Genomic DNA, 18,713 nt, shown 5'->3' on the forward strand with positions numbered 1-18,713 from the left:
TAATCGCTTCTCATAATGCTAGATAGAAAGCCCCTGACATCTCTGTCCAGCATAGTTAATACCACACTTGTTATATTATGTTTGCCTTCTTTGAATTGGCATTCCTCATATGAGGCACTTTTATATCTTAAACTAGCTGTTATGGTAGCCAATATGAAGAAACGGATGGGTTTCGGGCATTTTTGAGTACTTTCGCTGCCTCTTATTATTTGTTTTAGAGAGCACTGAGGCTTATTACAAATATTTATATGTACCAGAAATTGCTAATTTATATCCTCTTCTTTGATTTCTGCTTTTTGCAAGGGTGTTATAATTACCCCTGGAGTTACAGAAATGTACTTTGCCTAATTAACTGCATATCACATTAATGCTAAGCGTTTTGCATAGACAGATGCACCTTTTTTGGCAGTGTTTCCACTTTTAAAAGAGTCATTTGTTTGTTCATTTTTTGTACCAAAGGCTCCCAGCCTATCATGAAGTAGAAATGTTGCAGCAGGGTGCCACCATTTATCCCCCTGTTTCTTTGTTTCTGTTCGTCTAATTGGGCAATTCAATTTTGAACACCATGTCTGTAAATTGTGAAAAGTCTGCACTGCAGTATGGATGGGTAATATGGATATAATAATATAAGAGAGTTTCTAAAAAGCAGTCAGCTGAGAGATGTGTATAGGTTGTAGAACCAGATAAGAATTTCAGATCATTTAGTTACTTAAATATCTGAAGTCTCAACAGTGTGGAGGAGATGAGCCATTGCACACGGAGAGCTAGAGAGGGCCGTATAAGGGCTTCAACCCAGGAGCACACCTGGTACCTGCACCTTTTTCTGAGGAGCAACAACTATTGTGGCTACTCATGCTTCCCCTTTTTTGGGGGGTTGACTTGTTTGTTGTTGCCTCTCCATTGCACCTGTTAGTTTCATTTATGCCAGAATAGGTGAAATCACAGTGGTTTCTGCTTCCTTAATTTCCTTCACATTTTTGAGCAGTGTGTAAATTAATGCACACAATAAACTAAATGTTAGTGTCAGCTGCCACAATGCAAACAATATAGCATATCTGAAAAGATAACTTAATAATTGACTTTTATCCCATTGACTGGCCCCACCCACATTGCATTACCATAGAAATATGACAGGATGCTCGCTATCTCATGCGTCTCTCCATGCTCAGGACTTTGACTTTAATCCTGTACAAATTTGACTTTTAAAAAAAGGCAAATCTCTATCAGTAAATTGTTAAGATCTTGTTTGAAAAAGTAGAGCACACTGGGCAATTTGTAATAATAGTGTCTATTTGCAGTATAGAGGAATGGGAGACACAGTTTCCTGCAGCGGATATCCTCACTGCTAATGCATATTCTAGTTAAAGGATGATCTGTTGAACAATTCACTGAAATGTGATGAATTTGCAGCAGCTTATAAACAGTCTTCTCTGTGTTTGACTTGTCCACTTGTTGATATTTATGTATTTATTTATTTTTTGTCTGTTCTCTGTTCCTCAGGAATCCTGGAATGGCCTTTCTGGACCAAGCTTGTGGTGGTGGCCATCGGATTTACAGGTGGACTGGTTTTCATGTACGTCCAGTGCAAAGTCTACATCCATCTATGGAGGAGACTCAAGGCGTATAACCGGGTCATATATGTGCAGAACCGTCCAGAGACATATAAAAAGTATCCACTGGAGAAGCCCCCCCTAATGGAGCCGAGTCTGGAGAACAAAGAGGCTCTGGCCCCCAATCTGTCAGACACAAACTCCTCCCAGTACACGGAAACAGAGGACTACAGTATGGAGGTGCTTCATGTCTGACAACAGAGTCTGTGCCATTGGTTGTCGTGCACATACTCCACACCCAAACAGGCCCGCAGAGGAGAGGAACAGTCGTGATCGGTCACTGAGGAACAACCGTACCCTTTTCCCTGAAGCCAGAATGACCCACGTCCTCCACTATCACCTTATACTCCCTAAACTCCATCCACAAAGACAGAGAGGCCATGAGCTTCCCTCTGCCTACATTCCTCCTATCACACTGTATTCCTCCCTCCACCTGCATCTTTTCCTTTCCCAGGAACAGACTCTTTACACTAACTTCTGTAAATGTTGGAAGAGGCCTGGTGCAAACCACTCTGTATACACACACACACACACACACACACACACACACACACACACACACACACACACACACACACACACACACAGACTCTTTAATGTACACCTCTGGGAGAGCTGGACTGAAAAGAATGGACTTGCAAAAGGCTCTGGAGGTCTACAGGTCCCCGATGTGTGGTTTGTTTGTGGGTTTTGATCAATCTGTTCTTTTTTTTACCTCCTGTGAGTGTCGGGCTAACCTGCCATGGATCAGTATGTAGCGCCATGCATCAAGATCTCTGGAACATTCCAGATACTGCCATCTCTGCGGTCTGTCAGCTCCACGCGGTCTGGATCCAGCGAGACCTGGATCCGAAGATGCATCAAAGCACTTTTTATTTTTTAGTCCCCAAAGCACATCCCACCCCTTCTTCTCATTGCCCCCTCTTTTTTTTTTTTTCTTGTATCTTGTACGTTGTAAATGGGGGAGAGCAAACAAACTTTTCTTCAAGTGCAACATATGCTTAAAGATTAATCCTTCTGTGGATGACTAAAAGGATTTGGGGTTAAAAAAAAATGAGTCATTTGAACGACGTCAGTTGCATAACTTTGATTCAGATGATGGAAAATCTAGCCACTTGACTTCTGTACCCCATGGTGAACTTTCTGAAGGCTTTGAGAATGTAATCTTTTTAAAAATGATTTCAAAAAATTTATAAAATGAAAAAAAAAAATCATTTTTTTACTGGGAAATTGCGCTTTGTCTCGATCATAATGAGGCCCTTCGGGCATAAACAACGTCGCGCTTGTGTTTTGTTTTCTTTGTTTGTTTTTTTTTAATAGGTATTTACAGTTTTTAACATGTTAACTCGCTTGCTTAGCCATGGGACAAGCCTCGAGGAATCCACAGCTGCCTACTTTCAGTTTGTCCACTGAACTTTAACCAAAGGTTTTAACTACAAAAAAGAAACATGCTTTAGCTCCTACCCTGTTTTTTTGCATGGTTACAATCCAGCCACACTTAATCTTTTCACTTAATTAAGCAAGATTAAGGTGGAAGTGTGAAAGGATTCTTAGTGAGCATTTCAGATGAGTACTCGGTGTAAGTGTATTTTATTTGTTTTCGCTCTCTTACATGTTGGTCTACTTTAGTATTCGATCACAAGACAGCCAACTGATTTCTGGCTTAAAAAACACCTTTTTTTGCCACGTTTACTCCACAGTTAAGCATTAAGAATGACTTTGAAGTCAGTGTAACATTTCACTGCTGCTCATTACGTTCAGAAAAACTCAGTTTCTTTTAATAAAATCAATGCAATACAGCTGCTTATTTATGGCTGTGACAGAGTCGATGTGCATCATTGCTTTTTGAGGAGCTGACTGTACCGCCATCTGCTGGTGTTAAAGTGAAGGTGCAGCCTGAGATGGGCAGCGGTTGATTTCTCAGGTTGAAGTGGGTGTTTTTTCTGGGGGGGGCTCACAGTCATTGTAAGTGCGTTTGTCTATGTGAGAGCGCAGCAATGCCCAGGCTCATGTTGAGCCTTACAGCCATTCCAGCAACACACACATTTTTCAAAAACTGTATTTGATACCAGTATACTGTCTGTGAACAATGATGGTCCAACAACGTACCTGACAATTACTGCTCAGCAGCAGCAATAAAGCGCTTTGGGTTTTTTTTTGTTTTGTGTTATTTGCATACTGTATTTATGTATATGCCCCACGGAGACTTGAGATCTGGAGTTTAATATAATTTTAATACATAAATGAGCCGAGGGACTTGTTGTGTGTCAAGTTGGATTAAGACCTAGTAATGAGAACCATCTCAGATTCTTCAGTACCCGGGAGGCTCAGTGCAATTAGACAGATTTTATTTTTTAAAAAGTGCAATTACCCTTTTGTTGATGTTCTGTTCTGCAATTATGTACCGGTGTTTAAAGTCCAGGATGTCCTCTGGATAGAAAATTACTTTCTTTATATTGTGTTGTATTTATTTTTAACTGAAAACAGCATATTTTTGTTCATTTACACACAAAAAAGACCCTTTCATTAGTGAATTTTATGCAACTTACACTTAATTTTTCTTCCCAGACACTAATAGAAGAAAATTATTTTCAGCCCTTGTTTTGCATGTAGTCATTCAGATAATAGAGTTGCTCAAAGCTTCAGTCCTTTTTTAGTTTTTAAATTGATTGTGGTGTCTTTTTACTTTCTACCCATAGGAGCTGGCTCCTTCAATGAAATATGAGAGGAGTTTTGTTCTAGTGTGATGGCTTTGGATTGTTTCCTCTCTGAACATCTTATCCTCTTTACCGTCTTTGCGTCACTCACCCTTTACGTCCATAATCCCACGGAGCAGAACATCAACTGAGACTCTTCTCAGCCTCACTATTTTAGGCTGTCTGTTGATTACCTGGTGACTAAAATTTGATCATGTCTGGGACTAGTGTAACTTGCATAAAAGCTACATTTGTTTACTACTGACTGGACTTGAACATATATGACTGTTCCCCTGTCTTATACCATTCCGCAAGTCTGTCTGTGAATTTGCTTTGAAATAGTAACTGTAAAGAATTTGGTAAAATGTACTTTTTTGTTTTTATGAAAAATGTTGATGTGCTTTCAGTTAATTTCCCACGTTTGAACAAAATATGTAGTAATTAAAAGAACAACCAAATAAAAAATTAAGTGACTTTTAAAACTTTGTGACTTTTAAAAAAAAAAAACAAGCAGGGACAAATACAGTCTTAATGGATAATTAAAAACATTTCAAAGGGCGTTGCACTGTAGCACTTTAATTTATTTTCACCCAAATAAGCTGCAAATCATTTTGAAATCAGCTCTTTAGCCAGAAGCTGTAATGCCAGCGACAGAAACGTTCAGCTCGCCACTCAATGATCTTGCCCTAAAACTTTTCTATGACAGAAATACAAACTTCACATTCAGCATATAGCAGAAAACACGGTTTGTCACCTTCTCTCAACCTCTTAAGTAATTGTTATGCAAGGGCAAGATGAGGAAAGACACCATCGTTTGAGTGAATGAAGGCAACACAATATGTACCCGTGGATCTTTAAAAAATAACTCTCAAAAACTTTTTTTTTGTGATTGAAAAAGGTAAACTTTCACATATTCTATATTAATCACACACTAATTCTCACAAATTAGAATATTGCTTGCATAAATTACTATTCAAACATAATGATTAAACAACATATCTTCGGCGGTGTAGTTCTACTGCTGATTGGTCAGTTGTCCAGATGAAGATTGCCAGCACCCTCCTAAAGGAGAGCCACACTGCTGAAAAGGCTGGCTGCTCACAGACGCTGTATCAAAGCATAACAGCAGGAAGTTGACTGGACAGGGAAAAGGTGCACAAGCAGCAGCCTTGAGAGGATTATCAGGAGAAGTCGATTCAAGAATTTGGGAGAACTTCACAAGGACTGCAGGAGAGACATCCTTAGGAAAGGACCCACATCCGTAACATCAGGTCATTCCTGTCAGAAGCATCTTACATGAGCTAAGGAGAGAAGGAAGTGAACTGCTGCTTATTTCAGATGAAGTACATTTTCTATCAAAGTACGAGACTGGAGAGGCACAGGTGTTTGAATTCTAGTGTGAACTTTCTGGAATCTGTGATGATGCGAGGTGCTGGTTGTTACTGGTGGTTGGTCCACTGAGATTCATCAAGTCCAAAGTCAACACAGGCATCTACCAGGATATTTTAGAGCTTCACGTTTCCTTTTGCTGAGAGGCTTTATGGAGATACTGATTTCATTTTCCGGCATGAAGCTTAGCATCTGCCCACAGTGCCAAAATAATTACCAGATGTTTTTTCTGACCATATTATTATTATTATTGTGTTTGATTGGCCAACCAGCTCACCTGACCTGGACTACAGAGAGAATGTGTGGGGTATATAGTCACAGTTAGATGAGAAACACCGGACTCAAAAAGGAACACAAGCTAAAAGCTGCTGTCAAAAACACCTCAGCAATTTTGATTCATTTCAGGAAATATTCAAATAATTTGGGACCCTGGATTTTTGACCATAACCAGCATAATTAAAGCGTTTTTTTAATGTTCACTTTACGTATAATGAATGTAGATTATATGAAAGTTTATCTTCTTGAATTATTACAATAAAAACCTTCAAAATATTCCGATTTTTCAAGATGCACAAGATTAAAAAGAAACCGCTTCCACAGAAATATCCCAATCATAGGTAACATAGAGCATATCTGGACAGCTCGGTAACATCATCAATCTTCAATCTGTATGTATAAGTATGAGCCTCTCCACTAAATTAGTCTTGTTGAATTCTCAAACTGCAACACTGTTTGGGATTTTGTCAGGAGACATGTTGTAGTATGGTAGCTTCTTTCCCTCATTCCTCTTCTTGATGGAGCTGGTTATCTCTGCCAGCTCCTTCCTGAACTTTGCCATGGCATCCTTCACCGGTTTCTCTGTGAAGTGCTCATCAGGATACATTCCCAGGTACAACTGCAGAAAGAGTGAGACGTGATAGGTTTTTTAGCCTGGAGGAAGGCCACAAGGAAAAAGGAAGGAAAAAAGAAGTACATTCTGAAGCAGAGGAGAGCATCTTGGGAAATGAGAAATGTACCAAATGTATCAAACTTTTGATTGTTTTGGAGGTGTGTCTGTGCTGAGATTTGAAAGTGTTCGAACGGTTGTCTGTGTGCTTTTCCTACTTCATTCTCTTGGTATTGGCTGAGGGCCCAGACGGCCCCCAGGTGCCAGCTGGAGCGCCCGCGATCAGGAAGGCTCTCAACGATCAAATTCACATTGGCCAGACCTTTCTTGTTGGGTGGGGGTTTCCGCATGGTAGATGGAGCATTGGGGATCCAGGAACACCAGTCATACTACACAATGTACACAAAGATACAGTGTGTGCATTTACCCAAGTGCTGTACAACAGTACAAGTCTGATGTTAAAGAATAAATATTAAAGAATAAATATATATTCTTAGTACTTATTTTCTGATTATATTGTTTTATGTACTTTAATAATAAAGGCCTGTATAAAGCAGGGCCAGCTTTGAAGAATATAAAGAACCAGATTTAATACCGAGCAAAATCTTTCATCTTCTTCTGCTTTCTAATTTTACTTTTAGATTTCATAAGAAAATACTGCACCGCATATTACATGTGGAATTAATAGCTGCATAAAAGGTTTAAGATTTTATATTAAACAGACTTTTTGTAGGCAGACCCCATACAAATATAAATATACATATATAAAATACTGAAAACACATGGATGACCAGAGAATAAAGGGAGTTATAGGTTCAATTACCATGTAAAACATAATTCTCTCAGGGTGAAGTTACTGCCACATGTCCCCTGACAAAAGCCACATTCACTCACAGATTCATAGCTTTACTGTATCTATCACACACACACACACACACACACACACACACACACACACACACACACACACACACACACACAGTGGATGCAGTATCATGCCAAATGATTAGCAGAAGCCAGGGATCGAACTGCCGACCTTATGTGACCTTTAGTTCTCTTGGCTGCCACTCTCTTAGGATAGCTTAAGCTTAAATATTATTGATAGATAGAATTATTTCGAACATGCAAATATAACTGAAATAACAAGAGAAATAAAAAACAAAACTTCAAAAAAAAAATCATCAAGTTTTCATGTCTATATCTATGTCTACAGAATGTGTGTGCTCGAAATGTGTGTGCTTGTTAATGTTGTTGTGTTTATTGGGCGTTATTTTTTACCAAAAAGAGTAACAACCACTGCTGTAGGAAACGTAGTCACCACTAGTTTCACCTCAATCGGCTGCAGCAGGAAAACTTTGCTGCGGGTTTTAAATGCACACACTGATGCTTCAGTAGGAACAGTGTACAAAAACGTTTTTCTGTATTAATGAAACTTCTGCAGTAGCAAGTGTTTTTTTCTAATATTTCTGACATTTTTTACTTTAAGTAGGTACTTTTTGACTTAAAAATCAATGAATTTCCACTTCTAGACACGCCTCCATTTACCTGTCCGAAGTTGACAGCTGCATGCTGGGCTGAGGCAGTGAAGATAATAACGGTCAGGTACTCTATCAGTTCCTCGCGTGTCTTCACGGACTTGGGAAACTCTATGCACGAAAGTGGGAACATAGAATCGACAAAATGAGCTCCAAGCTTTTTTCTTTCTTTTTTTTTCCACCGCTTTTGTCTTTTGCAAGTCTATCTCTGCACATTGCACTCAGAATAGACAAGCGTGGTGAAATGCAGAAGCATTACAACATCAGGACTCAGGGAGTGACACAATCAGACTGCTGTAGCTTCCCTCCTTCACCCTTAAACTATTCATCCATAAGAGAGCAGATTTGAATTTATAATGCTGTCTGTTTCCTGTCATACCCGTCTTCCAGAAAACACCAGAGTAGGAGAGCAAGCATCTTTTCTCCTTGAGAAAAAGTCTGAATGGATGGTTGGGTGGTGTATTTTGCTCGATGCTGCATTAGCAAAAGAAACCTCACGCAAAACAACTCCTCTACCTACCGCAGTAATCCAGGTCCTGCATACCGAAGCTGCACACATCTTTAACAAAGGCCTGGATTTCTTCATCTCCCTGCACGCTCTCATCGCTTGTGTAATAAATATTCACAACATCAGACACAAACCTGTGGGGAAGAAAACGGATGTCATGTCACGTACAGAGGGAAAAAAATGCTGTAACTTCTCTTATTTGAAGCACACACACACACAAGGGTAGAAATCTTCCTACACCTCTCGCTGTTTGTTCTTTCTTACAACTGCCCTCACTCCTTTCTCAGTGCTCTGTGCTAAAACTTTAAAAAGTCATTCCTCACCTCTTGGTAGCCTCCCACACCTTGTAGCCATCATCCCTGTAGAAGTAGGTGGGCAGTTCCTCCTTACTGTCCACACCACGGGACTTGATCAAATCAGGGAAGCACAGAGACCTGAAGGTCAAAGTCTTCACAGCCCTCTGAACCATCTGGACGTGACCGCCTCCGCCTGTTGCATTCGCCTTTATGAGGATGCAGAACATCATCCTTATTTAAACTGAAGCAAATTTAACTTTCAGTCTTCAATAGGAATGCACTTTTGCTAAATTCCCTACTTCATTATTTCACTATGTTAGTTAGATTTTTGTTTGCTAAGCTAAGCCTCAGTGTTTTGCGAATAAAGGAAGATCCAGTTAAGTTTGTTTGTTGAGAGACTGGGTTTGCTTTCAGAGGGGCTTGAAAGCCTTTAAATACCATAGGAACCACAAATAGACCAGCAGTCTGAGAGCAAAGTGGTCTATACAGTACTACGAGATCTCTGAGATAAGATGACGCCTGATTATTCAAGACCTTTTATGTGAAGGCAAGGACATTAAATTGAGTTCTGGATTTACCAGGGAGCCAATGAAGAGAAGCCAATATGTGGGAAATATGCTATCTCTTTCTAGCCTTTGTTGGCTTTTCTGGGAGTTTTTAGGACATCATGATAGGAATCAGTTACAATAGTGCAGGCTGGAAGTAATAAATGCATGAACTAGTTTTTCAGCATCACTCCAAAACAGGATGTTTTTTTATTTTAGAGATGTTGTGCACAAGAAAGCAGTCCTAAATATTTGTATAATATGTGCACTGGTGGACAGAAATGACACCAAGATTCCTCACTGGAGGCCAAAATAATGTCATCCAGATTAAGTAAAGGGTATTAGGGCCAATTACAATGACCCCTGTTTTATCTGACTATAGAGGCAGTAATTTAGAGGTCATCCAGGTCTTTAAATCTTTAAGACTGTCAGGGGCTGGGGCTGTGACCCAGCATTTTGAGTCACCTGTGTGATTTATATTCTTATATTGTATTGAATATATGCTTAGTTCTTGTGTTGTCATTATTAGTTAGGATTTAGCTGAGTTTTATTCTAGTTTAGGTTTCTATGCCCCCTTCTGTGAGTCTGTTCTTGTCTTCTGTGTTAGTTGTCAGGTCTATGTCTTGTCATGTTTACTGTTTATTTTGAAAGTCTTGTGTCCATGTTCCATGTATTTTGTTTTACTTCCCCTGTGGTGTCACGATGTTCATCTGTGTCAGGTGTATCCTCATGTATTTCCACTTCCCCTGATCACCTCCTGTGTGTATTTAGTCTGTCTATTGTCATTCTGTCTTTGTCAGGTCGTCTGTTTATTTTCCCTCCTCAGTACTGTCTCCTCCTGTGTTCTGCATTTGGGTCCATTCCATTAATACACCGGCGAATATCGCCGTGAGAAAGACATTCCTCCAGTTTACCTAATTAGTGTGTTATCTGGCTTCACGAATAGAGTTGCGTGCTATGCATGCTATGCCTTTGAATGATACTGCATAAGGGAATACAATATTATGGTCAGCAGCAGTATCAAACGCTGCACTGAAGTCTAGCTGTACAAGCACAGAGAGGAGTCCACTGTCAGAGACCATAAAAAAATCGGCTTTAATCTTCACTAAAGCCATTTCTGTGCTGTGATGAGCACAAAAATTACTCTGCAGACGATTAGTTAGTTGTAATAGCCCAGTTAGCTGCTGGAAGAGGTGGGACCAAGTCATTGTTTTGCAAGTCTCAAGTAAGTCTCAAGTCTTTATCCTCAAGTCTCAAGTCAAGTCTCAAGTAATGTCAGGCAAGTCAGAGTCGAGTCTCAAGTCACTGGTGTAAAAGTCCGAGTCAAGTCACAAGTCTGAAACTTTGAATTTCAAGTCCTTTCGAGTCTTTAAAAAAAAAAAAACAACGAAAAAATAATGTTGCAGTTATATGCTAAATGTAAATATTAGACCATGTAATTTTAAAATCTGTGTTTTTCTCAACACATGACAAAATAGTGAACTTAGAAAATATACACAAATTGTGAAATTGCTCCTCTTTAAAATGCAGCTCAATTAAACCTAGCTCCAAGAATAATTTTCACTGACAGTTCTGAGATAAGCTGTATGTTATTCTTGGATGCGGTTGTAGGACCAGCTTTAAAATCGCATGACAAAAATATCATACACATTAAAAAAAACTGTATCACCAACATAGCCTGGACAACATTTGCTAGTTAGATGAAGTCAGCTATCTCATCGTAGCATATTTATATGCATATTTATAATCATACGGTTCTTGGAGTGAGTGCACACACTCATGAAGTTTAGTAACTTCCGGTCACTGCAACAAGCCCAGGTACAGTTTACCGACAGATGGGTGCAGGACCTTGAAATGCACCGTGTAGAAAGTAAAGACCATCGTACGTATCATAAGTTTACCAGTCTCACAAATCGTCGTCATAAATACACATTCCTTAACCGTTTATTAATAGGACCTTTGAGCTCAATGGTAATTAATTAGCAGTGGAAATAATTTCTGGTAGCATCACAGAAATGTAGCAGTGACAACAATATTGTATGCTGTAATCGTACTGGGCAATTAGTGATACAAAAACCTGTTTTATCCTGTGAATAAAAGTATATGTTTTTGTCAATGTACCATAATAACAGAGGCGAAACGCAATATTGTGTCAGGACAATTCACTATTTATGCACAATAAATAAAGGAGCATAGCGCGACAATTTCTGTTCAGCGCCAGACTTGCTTGTAACCTATATCACCAATTATGTTATGAAAATGACGTATTAACTACTAAAAAACACTGACCTTCGTGTAAATGCTTGGAGCAGACTAACCTGTGAGCTGGAGTGTTCTGGGACGTTATATTTGGTCTTTGAATGGCTGCAATCCAGGCCATCCGTCGCATCTTTGTTACTTCGGAAACATGGCTCGAACAATTTCTCTTCAACGACGTAATCCGATAACAACCGATCTCTTTACCCGTCGGCTTCCCGTGGCTGTCATGCGACCGGCTATTGCAGTTAATAATACAACGGCTTCTTGACATTTTTGTGTTTCTTTTTATCGCTGTGTAACTGATTTTAATTGAAAGCCTGCGTGCGCTAGTACCGCTTGCCACGAGTTCCCAGAATCCTTTGCGGTTCTGCCCGTGAATGACGTCACATTTTCAATCTCTATATAATATGCATGTTAAATTTTATATTTGGGGTAAAATATCAAGTCTTTTCAAGTAAACCGGTTCAAGTCCAATTCAAGTCCCAAGTCATTGGTGTAAAAGTCCAAGTCAAGTCACAAGTCTTAGAACATTTTTTCAAGTCAAGTCTAAAGTCATAAAATTAATGACTCGAGTCCAAGTCATGTGACTCGAGTCCACACCTCTGGCTGCTGGCCCATAATTATCCAAGACAGCTGGATCAAGTGACAAATCACAGCTTTGTAAGTAATGGCTTAATTACTACAACCTTAAAGGGCTGTAGTACACAGCCCATTAATAAAGATCAATTGATCATATTTGAGATTGAAGCATTAAATGATGGTAGGGCTTCTTTGAGCATTCTTGTATGAATTGGATCTAATAGACACGCCGATGGTTTGGAGAAGGTAATTATTGAAGTTAACTCAGAAAGATCAATCAGAGAGAATGAGTCTAAATAAATATCAATAATATGTTAAGCAGCTGTACGTAATGATGTGTCTGAGAGAAGGTTATGAGTATTTTTTTCCTCTAATGGTTAAAATTTAATTTGTGAAGAAATGAATGAATTCATTATTCATTAAGGTTAAAGGAATGATTATCCACAAACTCGCCTTGTCGAAGATGCCGCACTCACAGATGAGCTGCTCTCGAGCCTTGGTATTGATTGCGATGGTAAAACGAATGTGTGGGATGAGTAGCTGGGAGAAGGATGGACAACCAGTAAACCAAGGAATCAATAAGTCATAACATTTAATAATAAGCTGGAGTTTTACCTTAAATGCAGGGTGAACAGCAGGAAGCTGCCTGAACATGGCAATACCAAACACCTCTGTCATCAGATGTGTCCGGAGCAGGTGTGTGATTGTCTGGTGGTGGTGGAAGTCACTGGAGCGGACCCAGATCTTAGCCAGCAGCCAGTCGTACTGACCGTCAGTTGGCAGGAAGATGGGGTTGTCTTCACCTGGAACCTGGCCAAGCTGAAAAAGACCAGCGTGGAATGAAAAAGCAAGAGTTTCAGTCAAACTGAAATTTCAGCTGCATGAAGAAATGGTCGCCTGTTAAAAACAACGTAACACACAACTGCTGCTGTTGAGCATCTTTTTACCTGTATGGCTATGGGCATGATCTTGTTCTGAGCATTCTTGTATAGCAAACAGATCGGAGCTGCCAGGTACTGCAGTGTGCAGGGGTCTGTGGAGTTTGGAGTGATGCCGTCTAGCACCTCGTAGTCTACTATGTAGATGTTACCTGCCTGGAGTGAGAACACCAGTTTATTTTTTGGTTATAAGATTGGGCAAACCTGCAGTCAGCTGAGACTAAAGAAGTCACTTGGATGAGTGACGAAATGTTTCTCCCACTAAAAACGTCCAGATGAACAGAATCAGCTAATGGAGAACACCAGTTTATATTATGCATTAGTTCCCAAAGTGTGGGGCGCGCCTCCTTGGACACTGCTAGCATAATGGACAGGTTTTTTGATGGGGCTCCCACACAAACGCAAACCAGAGGCTGAAGCATCGCCAGATATGCTTCCAAACCCAAGACTAGAACAGCAGCTGTCGTGCCAAGGTAGGTATCCCCGACAGAATTAGTTTCCCCTGCGTCAGGAACACACGTTGGGCTCTCCAAATCAGGGACAAACAGTATCCCACATTCTTGATTTTTTAGTTCACGAACGCTTCTTATAACGACTAACTACTCCTGAAACTTTGGAGGTTTTAGCTCTTTACACAGTAAAGTTACAGGAGGATAAATATAATTATCAGGCAAAATGTCCTTCGTTTGTTAAAATAATCCCGTCTGATACCACGTGAATAAACATATAATTTTCTGTTGTAACCCTTAAACTGAATGGTAATGTAACGACACTCACTTTTCACTTTTTCACAAAACTAAAACATAGTTGTTTATGTTTTTAAACCCATTTTGCACAGAGAGACATTTTTTGAAAAATGTATTGACATCAGCGTTGAATATTCTTACACAGTCAAAAAAAATAGACATAAAATAATAACACAATAAAGACGGTTCGTTTTTCTGTTATTCAAAAGGGGGTAGTGGTTTATTTTATTATTTCTTGTAAAATAAAGGGGGGGCTGGCAAAAAAAAAGTTTGGGAACCACTGCATTAGCGGGAGATTTAAAGAGAGCTGTAGCTGCTGTCAACATAAACCTGACAAATTTTTCACACTGATAAATCCACTACATTCAGAGAAACAAACATAGCCATGTGTACCTCTATTTCCTCCTCCAGGGTGAGCTCCCTCTCCAGGCTGACAGCAACCATCTCATGAGTGACGGGAAACTTGTCAGGGAGCTTCTTGCACTTCCGGATCAGTACAGGGTTGCAACCATTCAGAAACTGGTATCCAAACATGAAATCCTCTTTCCAGTGTTGCATCACATACTCTGAATATTATATCATGTCAGAATCTCAGAGGAAATATCTAAAATATTTAATGTGATATAAGTATGTTTGTATAATGTAGTGTAGATGAAGCTGACCTGAAATGGTGTTTTTGATTCTCACAAAGATTTTCTCAAAGTCAGAGAAGTCACTCCAGGAGGACTGGAACATGTGCATGAACTGGTTCACAAACAGGTTCTCTATTCTGGAAAATCATCATCGTAATCACAATCACCGTTATGCACAACATTCAAGAAAACCAAAGAATCTGAAATTGGATGTATTTTGGAGCAAAGAATCAAAGAAACACTGCTGTTAAAATAATTTCAGGAAAAGAAAACGACGTCTGATGATGCAGCAATGCTCACTTTTTGACGTTACTTCTGTCCACAAAGCTGCAGCATTTCTGAAGAAACAACTGGAGCTCAAAATGGATAACTGGTTTAGCCATTCGATTATAATATTAGCATGAGTATTTTTGTTCACCCTGCTCGTGACGCAAACAGTTGTGTTTTGGATCTGTTTTGTGTTTGCATCTACTCGCAAGCTCACACGTCTGCCTACAAGCGCAATGCAAATGTCTCCGGTGATAAACAGACAATGACACCACTGTTTATGTTTTGGGGTTTTTTCCTGGTTAGCCCTGAGTACAGAAAATAAAGAGCATATCATCAGGCATCAGCCCATCATTTGATTCTGAATGCTTTGCATTAAACAGGGGTTAAAACTCCACTGACTCCCTCTGTGCTGTATACTGAGGGACTCGTTCACCTTTGCAGGCAGTTGTAAGTGGGGTCACTTACGCCTTGCTGTAGTTCAGTATGAAGTCCACTCCTTTCTCACTGTCAAACTGGATGTCCCGGGGCAAATCCTTGTGTCTGTTAGCATCTATACTCATAGGAAAGCCTGGCTGCCACTCTCTCCATCTGTAAAATGCAGCAGTGTTGTTAGAAAACATCCTCATCAGCCTGCCTGTACCTCACAATAACAAGCTGGAGATGCAGCGCAAACTTGCCTGTAGGTTTTTCTCCTCCCGTCCAGCTCTTTCTGTCTGTGCTGCTTGACCAGACTGGTCTTATCATCCTGAGGCAGATGTGCTACAAGAGAAAGAAAAAGTGTGGAACTCGTTTTTCCACTGCAGGTTGACAGATGAACAAGACAAAACATGTGATTTGTGTGGCAAACAAACAAAACAAGAGATGACTACCTCGTCCATCTCGGAGCACCACTTCCTTGTCATTCACCAGCCAACAAAAGCAGGGGAACTCCAAGTAGTCTCCAGATGGGGTCTTGACAGTGATGTACCTGCAGTACCAGTCGTCTTGCACCCAGTACTTCTTCTTCTCAATCTTCACCAAGACGATATCACCCAGGTTCTCCCCAACTCTCACCTCATAGGAGTCCACCTGAAACGTGGTCAACATCTACCGTCAAAAGTGAATGCTGAAAACTGCCAGTTTATTATTAAATGGGGGAAAAAGAAATTTCTAAGCATATAATATGGGACATTTTTAAGTAAAAAAACAAAATAGAAGCATATGCATGTTTGTAAGTGGGTTGAATCTATAATCTGTAAACAAAATAGAAAAACCTTTTTAATATATTATTTGAACTGAAAATTAAATCTAAGCAATCTAAGAAATTAGAAATGAGTAAATTTAACATTTATAATATAAAATTCACTTTCTGTAATTTCCCATTGTTTAATTTATACCCATAGATTTACCACAATCAACTGTAACATTAAAACCACCCCCCTGATAGTGCATAATGCCCCCCTACTGCTGCCAAAACAGGTCAGATTAATCAAAGCGCACAGGGCCTCTGAGCTCTTAAAATGGCTGTTTGGCACAGAGGTGTTGGCAGAAGGTGACCTCAGTCCTGTGGGGCCTTTTGTTTTGTACTGAAAGTAATTCTAATTTTGAAAGGTGCTACTTTAATAACCTACTGATCATCTCATCGGGTTATAAAAGTGGCTCCGTTTCCGTCACTGCACACAGCAAAATCTCCAGTGTTAAATTAACACTAGAGAGTGTCTATATGGGTCCACTCTGAGTGTTAAATACAACACTGTTGGGTGTTGAATGAACACTTTTGACAGTGTTATATGTTTAAAAGCAACCCAGTTAGTTTTGAAGATTAACAATGACTAACACTGAGCAGTGCTGATTTTCTAACACTGGAATATTTCTAACATTTTGAGTTATTTTCCAGTGTTAAAAAATCAACCATACAGTTATCAGCTGTTTGTGATCATCATCCATGAATATAAAATAAAAATAAAACAGTCATCTTCGCAGCAGTTTTTCATCACTTACCGCTCCTCTCTCAAAGTCATTGTAAAGAGGTTTGTCCAGGAGCGTTCTCTCGCTGCACCCCTCCGTGCCCACAAGTGTAATATAGATGTAATCATCAGTCCCCGCAAACCACTGGTTCCCTGTGGCAATTGTAACTGTATAAGAAGGCATGACGACCACACAGGACGTAAAGAACTCCAGCAATGTCCCAACAACGTCTGAAGGTGAAGAAATCTGCAGTAAATCTCTTCTATTATCACCTACGAGAGGTTGAATCTGAGATGTTTAGCAGCCGTTGGTTCCCCTTCTTGCCTAAAAGCTTTTCTTCGGTGATGTAAACTTCGCACTTGTTGCTACAACTCAAGCATCAAGATATTGTATAATCATGTGACAGGGGGAGGTGCATGACGAGAACTAACTGACCTCCCTGTGATGTGACTGACTGCCACGCTTTGACTTGAAATGAGGTCAAAATATAATATAGCCGTCCTTCCTCTGTTATTGTAGGTGTTTTAAGGCCTACAGACATAAATGTGGACACAAGAAAAGGTGTCTTATTCCAGAAACAGGTATCAAATTAAACTTTCTTTCTTTTAAACCTTCCTTTGTCTGCAGACAAAGGAGTTTTTTTTAATATGTATATAAGGGACAGCATCCCTGATTTTGGAATTCCTTTAGGAAAACAGAGACGAGCACGACAACCTACATTAAAACACTAACTGACTTTAACTAATTTGATGTGAAACTGTATCAAAAAACATATGAGTCTCTATTAGGTGTATCTTTTGCATCTGTGTCTCATTTACAAATCAAATCACTAGGTGCCATGGGACAACAGTGGATGGTAGTTTTAGTAAAATAAATGCAAATGCATCAGCGAGTCCCCCTGTGTGGTTTTAAAGGGGGGGGAAATATAACGTCAACATGAAAAAGGAGCTATACGTGCCAAACTCAGAGTGGGAAAAGGAATGAAGTTGTTGCTTCGTCACTGACTGGATTCAAAAGTGTTTTTCCTCTCGTAAATGATAAAAGCAAGGAGAAAGAAACTCCTGCTCCTCATACTTGGATGGAGTAGTAAGGGACAGCATCTTCAGAAGAAACGTGAAATCAAAGACAAAAATAAAGATACCAGACCTCGTACTGTTTTAAGAAGATGGCATGTAATTATATCATTCAGACACTGCTTTTAAAAAGCATGGCAACTAAAACTGAACAAGTACAAAGTCAGAAAATAAAGCTCACAAACAAACAAAACAAGGCATTTTCATTGTTCATTTCTAAAACAAAAAAAGATATTCTTTCAGCCCCATCTAGCCCGGCAGTGCTTCTCCACATAAACACCCGAACAATAACAATCCATTACCAGTGGCAGTGGGCAGTAGGAGCATCGAGTGAGGGGAAAGCTGTTTTTAAAAAAACCCAATATGGAAATAAGAGGAACAGTATGAAAAACAATGATGAAAGCATTTGTGCACTCTGGACGAATGACTGCTGAAAGGTCTGTTTCCTGAAAGTAGCTGCAACTTGGTATTAGTATGTCAGTAAGTCCAACAATGTAGGTGTACTGTATTTGTTTATTGAAGTCACACACAGACTTCGTCACCTGCACTTTTACATTTGAAACTTTTGATATAGAAGAAGTCTGCTTTCCTACATTTTTAGACTTTTTTCCAACACCTTTAGTCACAAGTCTGTGTCTAACACCGAGTCTTTAGAGCGTGTAAGCTGCCCAAAATGTCAGCACATTTCAATATACTACAACAGTGCTTTCTGACCCCTCAAGTGTGCTTTCCAACAGAATGATTAAAGACCAGTTTGAACCTGTCCACACTTTAAACTGGATCTTCTGGGACTTCAGTGGATTA

General features: G+C 39.7%; 2 protein-coding genes across 3 annotated transcripts in view; one reads left to right on the forward strand and one right to left on the reverse strand.

The window, feature by feature from the left end:
* The window catches only part of marchf8 (membrane-associated ring finger (C3HC4) 8), a 93,562-nt gene extending 88,774 nt beyond the window's left edge, over nucleotides 1–4,788 (forward strand). For both annotated transcript variants that reach the window (XM_026190772.1, XM_026190771.1), the window contains one exon: nucleotides 1,501–4,788. In XM_026190772.1, the coding sequence (XP_026046557.1) occupies nucleotides 1,501–1,805 (305 nt within the window). In that variant the 3' untranslated portion in view covers nucleotides 1,806–4,788. The remainder of the gene's footprint in view (nucleotides 1–1,500) is intronic.
* alox5a (arachidonate 5-lipoxygenase a) lies at nucleotides 4,782–17,161 on the reverse strand. The gene is made up of 14 exons (XM_026190769.1): nucleotides 16,870–17,161; nucleotides 15,759–15,957; nucleotides 15,567–15,648; nucleotides 15,355–15,477; nucleotides 14,650–14,756; nucleotides 14,381–14,553; nucleotides 13,251–13,397; nucleotides 12,919–13,122; nucleotides 12,757–12,843; nucleotides 8,948–9,126; nucleotides 8,637–8,758; nucleotides 8,127–8,227; nucleotides 6,800–6,970; nucleotides 4,782–6,590 (listed from the first exon to the last, which is right to left on the reverse strand). The coding sequence occupies exons 1-14, from the start codon at nucleotides 17,017–17,019 to the stop codon at nucleotides 6,411–6,413; spliced, it is 2,025 nt and encodes a 674-aa protein (XP_026046554.1). The 5' UTR covers nucleotides 17,020–17,161; the 3' UTR covers nucleotides 4,782–6,410.
* Nucleotides 17,162–18,713: the final 1,552 nt, after the last annotated feature.

This window comes from Astatotilapia calliptera, chromosome 13 (genome assembly GCF_900246225.1).
Source record: "Astatotilapia calliptera chromosome 13, fAstCal1.2, whole genome shotgun sequence".
In the NCBI taxonomy this organism is placed as follows: Eukaryota; Metazoa; Chordata; class Actinopteri; order Cichliformes; family Cichlidae; genus Astatotilapia; species Astatotilapia calliptera.

Coding starts and splice junctions, on each gene's coding strand:
- alox5a (XM_026190769.1), bottom strand. CDS start 17,019: ATGCCTTCTTATACAGTTACAATTGCCACAGGGAACCAGTGGTTTGCG. Junction 8,759..8,947: donor GTGTGGGAGGCTACCAAGAG/GTGAGGAATGAC, acceptor TCTTCCCCACAG/GTTTGTGTCTGATGTTGTGA. Junction 6,591..6,799: donor GCCAATACCAAGAGAATGAA/GTAGGAAAAGCA, acceptor CTCTTTCTGCAG/TTGTACCTGGGAATGTATCC.